The sequence below is a fragment of the Dermacentor silvarum genome, chromosome 1, assembly GCF_013339745.2.
Source record: "Dermacentor silvarum isolate Dsil-2018 chromosome 1, BIME_Dsil_1.4, whole genome shotgun sequence".
Classification (NCBI taxonomy): domain Eukaryota; kingdom Metazoa; phylum Arthropoda; class Arachnida; order Ixodida; family Ixodidae; genus Dermacentor; species Dermacentor silvarum.
The window spans coordinates 288,973,524-288,979,335 of NC_051154.1; the positions used below are offsets into that span (position 1 = coordinate 288,973,524).

The following is a 5,812-nucleotide window of genomic DNA, read 5'->3' on the forward strand; positions in this document are numbered from 1 at the left end:
TAGCAACGGATTAAGGCGAACGTGAAGTGTTAGGACCTGCACAGTTGAAACTATCTGTATTGTGATTAGGCAATTGCCTTAGCAAGCAGTCTTTTAGAAGCGTCAGTAAGCCCAGCACTTATTCAAGCTGCTCGTGGTTTCGACGCAGAAACGATGAGACTAGGTATCTTGGTTCTTAATGCGCAACTATTTGCAAGATGTTAAAATATTGTAATCACCGGTCCTGGTATTCTTATCATGGTCGAAAAATAAAAAAAACTGCTTTATAATTCGATTAAGAAAAGAAATAAAACGTGTTGGTGAAAAAACAACATACAAGCATGATCATTTATTTACCATGTAAAATAAGTGGAGCGAAATACAAACAGCACAAAGATGTGTCCGGTCATGAATGTTCCACCATTCACAATGCAAGAAGTTGTTAAAAGCACTGGTATAATAAGCATAAAGAAAAAAACATCAAACGTGAGAGATATGTATTAAGGGGCAGGAAACAAACACCAGCAAACGAATGGCAATAAATGCACAATGCATAAGATTGTTTCTATAAACAAGAAAGTGTAAAGCATAGGCATTTCATAACGCATGGCAAAACAACTCTCAAACGAACACAAGTAGCCACATCACACATACAACAATTATAGAGATACCACCACTCCACTTCTTCAGCTGTTACTTAATCATGCACACACAACTTGCTCAACAAATCATAATGCAAATATAGCTAACAACAGTGCGCTAATAACCTCCTTACTTATAGCTGCTTATATACTTAAAAGTACATGCAATTGAAGAATTGTAGCCCATCAATAGCCTAAAGGACAATGGAAAATAAAACAATGCATATTATTCTGTTAACATTTGCATTTAAAGGAATTCTAATGTTATACATTTCATAGATTGTCGTGGTGAAGGCGCTATTGTTGTGATGTGAACTACGCTACACTAGCATAACACAAATTGAGGTTGCAACAAATCACGAAACAAATGTGTTTTATCATCAATGCCCTCATCAGACCTTGCAACACCCTTGTTCTCCATCAGCATTGCAAATTTTTGTAAGTGGTCGCCTTTACACGATAATCGTGATTCCTACTGCGCCCCTTTAATTGGTACCCCTTCAACTGGTTGGTTTCCTACCACCCCCTGCTGGACATGAAGCTCGTCCCTTTGCTTGCATCTGCTTGTTTTTTTCTCTTGTGAAAAAAATGCAAGCGGGTCTTAAGAAAAAACAGAACTACATCTGCAGTTGTGCTTACGAAGTGCGATTTGCAGCCGACAGCAGCTGTAGCAGTACGACTGTCCATCAAAACATTCTCCACAGTATTCATGTACACATCAGAACAGGCAGTTTTGTCAACTGTGTACACTTCCAAATGATCTTCCACAATTTGGAGGAGAGCGACTAGCTGGCTGGAGGGCACTTGTAGACGATGTCGGAGGCGTCGAAATGTTTCGCGCAAACACACGCGTATACTTCGATTCGAAGTTAAAACCGCCACCTTCCTGCCGCGGTATGGCCCGCTTCCATTTCTCGCGCTGCTCCTTGTCAATAGGCAAACGGAACAACGACACCTTTTCGGTCGTGCCCTTGTAGCCGGAACGGCAACCCGGCACGCAACACGTGCTCGGCATCGTTGTCCCACCCGGCCACTTCAACTAAACAGTCCAGCACTCGAAAAATAGCGCAGCACATGCACAGAACGCACCCGATCACTCAGCTCGCCTCGCACGCCTCGCACTGCGCAAGCGTTTCGGTGCGCGAACGATGCCCTCCGGTGCGCAGTGGCGCCGCGTCGCGGCAGCTTTGGGCAGCGTATGAACCTCTCCCATAGCGTGACGGCGGAGTTTCGTGACCAGAAAAACATGGAAGGACTCTGGCTATAGACGAGTTGCATAAATGCCAGCAACACTGTAAAAAGCTCTGGAGTGTTCAAGCAACACTGTGCAGCGCCGCCATCGTGCATGAAAACACTACACAAAACGCAGTGCACATGCGAATGCGATAGGGATAGACAAGTTTTGTCTTGACGTGAACAATCGTCTGCGCAGCATTTTGTGTTCCGTGTTTGTGCAATCACTCCCAACGATGTCGCACCATTCAGGGAAGGTAATTTTCCCCATCACTGGATGGAAGAACGACCTCGCCGTCTTACCTCCGCTGTCAGATCGCAGCGTACATGAATTTTATGCAGGACGATCGGGAACGAAACGAAGCTACGAACGAAGCTACAACTTTCACGTGGAATCGTACGTCAACGTATGTGCCCTGAAGACCAATGTCACCCAAAGCAGGTAAATATTTGTGCAACTGTATCGCATGTAAACGGGCGATAGTCGCAACCGTTGAACTTCTGTGATAAAAGCGCTTTGTTGTTGTGTGAATGTTAAGAAATCATCATGACTTTATTTAAGCTTAGGTTTAAGAAAACAAATTATAGATGAGCTGGTGATATAGTTGATTCTCTTGTCTGAAGTCATGGATGGAGGAGCTTAGTATTCTTTATTTATTTCCAGCGCCGGGCTCACCTTTTTGAAGGCGCCATGCTACCGAAGCAAAAAAAAGAACGCGCCACCGTATTCCGTGATGATAGCATTGGACACGACACGCATCATCGATGGAAGCTGCGACTGCCCGGCAGGAAAGCTCGCCTGCAACCACATGATCGCTGTTTTGAGGACTGTCATGCTCCTACAGTCAAAGGGTTTCTCCGAGGCGCCGGACCAGCTCTCGTGCACGGATTTACCTCAGCAATGGAGGATTCCCCGCAGAAGCGCGATCAGAGGATGCCCGCTTCAATCCGTGGACTGGCGCAAAGTGAAAGAAGGCGGGACTAGTGCGCCAAAGTTTGCCTTGCCGAAGGAGCGCCGTGTACGCCGTAGAAATCGGCAGGAGCAAGAAGAGGCGAAGCAAAAGTTTGCTCAAGAGCTGCTTTCGTTTGACCCCGATAATGACTTCGCGAAAGCGCTCCTCCTAACCGACGAAGGCGAGACCGTGCAGTCCAGGTTCGGGCTGGTGTCCTCATTGGCGCCACAGAGCTACCAGCAGTCCCTGCTGCCACACGGTTTCACCGTTTTTCTTTCTGGCTTACAACCAGCAAACGAAGAAGATCCTTGGGAAAGCATCCCGACTCTGACTTTCTTCGAAAGCAGCACAGCCTGGAATCCTCCAGCACACCTTGGGACAAACAGTGTTGTGCAGGTCAGAGGCTGGTCAATGTTCCTTGCAAGGAATTACTATGAATCTCTATTTGTTGTGTGTGGGTGCCAAACCCTTGTGTGAATTATATTTAGCCATGGTTTCGATGCTATAGGCTGAGTCATCACATTTAATATTTTAATTGCCTTTGACCCCCGTTTGGTAGCACATAGATGTGCACATTCATATAGTTCCCGTCACTAGGTCGTATCGGACAGATGTAATATTTTGTATCTTTAGCAACCCCACAAATATTAAGATGTAAATCTTTTTATCCGTCAGGCCTTTGTGTGCACTGAGTGTGAGAAACATGCAATGTTTTTAATTTTCACATCTGTCTGGCATTTATTTCATGCATCAGGAGATATGTATGACACCAGTGGCAGCTGAAGCACTTGAAAAGGACAGCCGCCAGCAGGCAAAAAGTGCAACATGGCATCAGGAACGCCGGCTTCGTGTCACCTCCTCCAACTTTGGTGTGGTCCTGAATAGGAAGGAGTGGACAGTAAAGGGCCTGCAAAACCTCACAGCTGCCAGAGACCTTTCTAGAGTTGCTGCAGTCAAGTTAGTATTTTCTTTTCATCCTTTTAAATGCATGAACTAAGTATATATACCACAGAGTGGCATTAGCATATCCAAAAATTGTAATAGACATTGTGCAGTAACTAACATTGCACTCAGTTTATTTCCGTTACATTTTTCCAGTTACGGCATCAAGATGGAACCGCTAGCTGCTCAACGCTACGAGGATGCTCTACGCCGTCTGGGCAACGCTCCTACAGTTAGTACCTGTGGATTGCTGGTTAACCCAGCCTTTCCTTGGTTGGGTGCATCGCCCGACAGGATTGTGTACGACCCCACAGAACAATCCTATGGTGTAGTAGAGATCAAGTGTCCCTACTCTCTACGTGACCACAAGGCATCTGCCCTTCTAAACACTGATTTCTGTTGCATAATCAGGGATGGTGTACCAGAGCTTAAGAGGGACCACCAGTATTATCATCAACTGCTTGGGCAGATGGGTGTATCACAGTTGCGCTGGGGTGACTTTGTGGTATATGGAGGAGATTTTCTTTTGATCGAACGAATAAGATTTAATGAGAATGAATGGAAAAGTGCCAGAGAGGTGCTCGACAACTTTTACATGGACACACTGCTGCCATATCTGTCAAGCACTGTAATCTGATACAGTAAACAACGCAAGAATGGCATGTCAAAAAGACAAGTAGGGCTGCAAACATTTTATTGCACAGAAGATGGCAGCATCACGAGGTAGTGAGGATTGACAACATATGACTAGAAAATAAGGCGTCTTTAAGGAACACTGTGGACAGATCAGTTTGTATCTTCTTTCAGAAGTGATGGCTGGAAGTTTGTCAGGAAGGCACACACGGCCCACATCTGATTCGCTAAGGGTACAAGGGAGATTGGAATCGAGCGGTCAAAAATGTGATATCCCTTGATTTTCTTGATCTTCCTTTCCACATGTATCCTGATTGCTGCGATTTCCTGAGTCTCCTCCACTTCTGTGGGAGTAAATTGCCCATGCATGAGGAAGGGTGGAATGTTCAGCATTACTTTCTTGCTTTGCAGCAGGTCTTTTATTTTAAATCCCTTGTCAGCCATGACTGAGTCACCTGTGTCAAACTTCAGGTCTAAAAATCCACTCTTCTCCACACACTCTCTGTCAGACGTACACCCAGTAAATAGTTCCGAAACAAAAGTAAGTACTCCATGAGGGGAGATGCCTACGAGGGCTTTGAACGTATGGGTAGACTTGTATGAGGAATAGACTTGTGATTGCGTCACAAAAGATGTTGGCACATCACATCTAATCTCAGTGGCATCCAAGATGACACGTGTTGATGGATATTTCTCCTTGAAAGCAGATGGCATGGCAGCATCAATAGCTTGTCGTGATATCCATGTTGTCGTTTCTGTTACTTGCAAATAGATATAGTCGAGCACTGCAGAAAAAATTCTTGACACCGTGCTGATAGAGACGTTGAACAAGTGGCCGATGTGTCTGTGAAATAAGCCAACTCGAAGTTTAACAAGCACAAGAAAGAGTTGGTTCTCTACACCAATCTTGTGTCGCCGACCTCTATATTCAACATTTCGTAGCCCACTCCTCGTACGCTTGCGTGCAATGTTTTCACCATTTTCTCCAAAGTCGAGGAGATGCATGAGAGCACAGAAGTGCTTGTAGCTGGGCAGTCCAGTGTAAAACTCAATGTCATCAGTGTTGTCCTTGAATCTTTCAATTCCAAACGGAGGCAATTCTTCCAGCTTCTCAATATTTTTCTGTGCAGTGACAAGCTCCGTACGAAGCAGCTTTAATTCATTATTTTGCGCCTTCATTTGCAGCTTCAGGCGCTGATTTTCTGCTTCACTTGCTTTGCTTGCAACGAGTTTATTTTGTAGGAGAGCAATAGTTTCTCCTAAAGAACTTACTTGCAGCTTCAGGTGTTTATTTTCAGCCTGTGTATCTGCTTCGCTTGCTTTGCTTGCAGCCAGCTCCTGCTCTAGGGCAGAAATATTTTCTCTGCATGCACAAATACTTCCAGAGGCTGGTTCTTCTGGTGACTGTTGCTGTTTGTCAGGAAGCAAAGT

The 5,812-nt window shown here is 45.1% G+C and overlaps 1 protein-coding gene across 1 annotated transcript; it reads left to right on the forward strand.

The window, feature by feature from the left end:
* Window positions 1–359: 359 nt before the first annotated feature.
* LOC119441485 (uncharacterized) lies at window positions 360–5,458 on the forward strand. Its single transcript, XM_049660357.1, has 3 exons — window positions 360–3,202; window positions 3,561–3,763; window positions 3,905–5,458. The coding sequence occupies exons 1-3, from the start codon at window positions 2,588–2,590 to the stop codon at window positions 4,383–4,385; spliced, it is 1,299 nt and encodes a 432-aa protein (XP_049516314.1). The 5' UTR covers window positions 360–2,587; the 3' UTR covers window positions 4,386–5,458.
* Window positions 5,459–5,812: the final 354 nt, after the last annotated feature.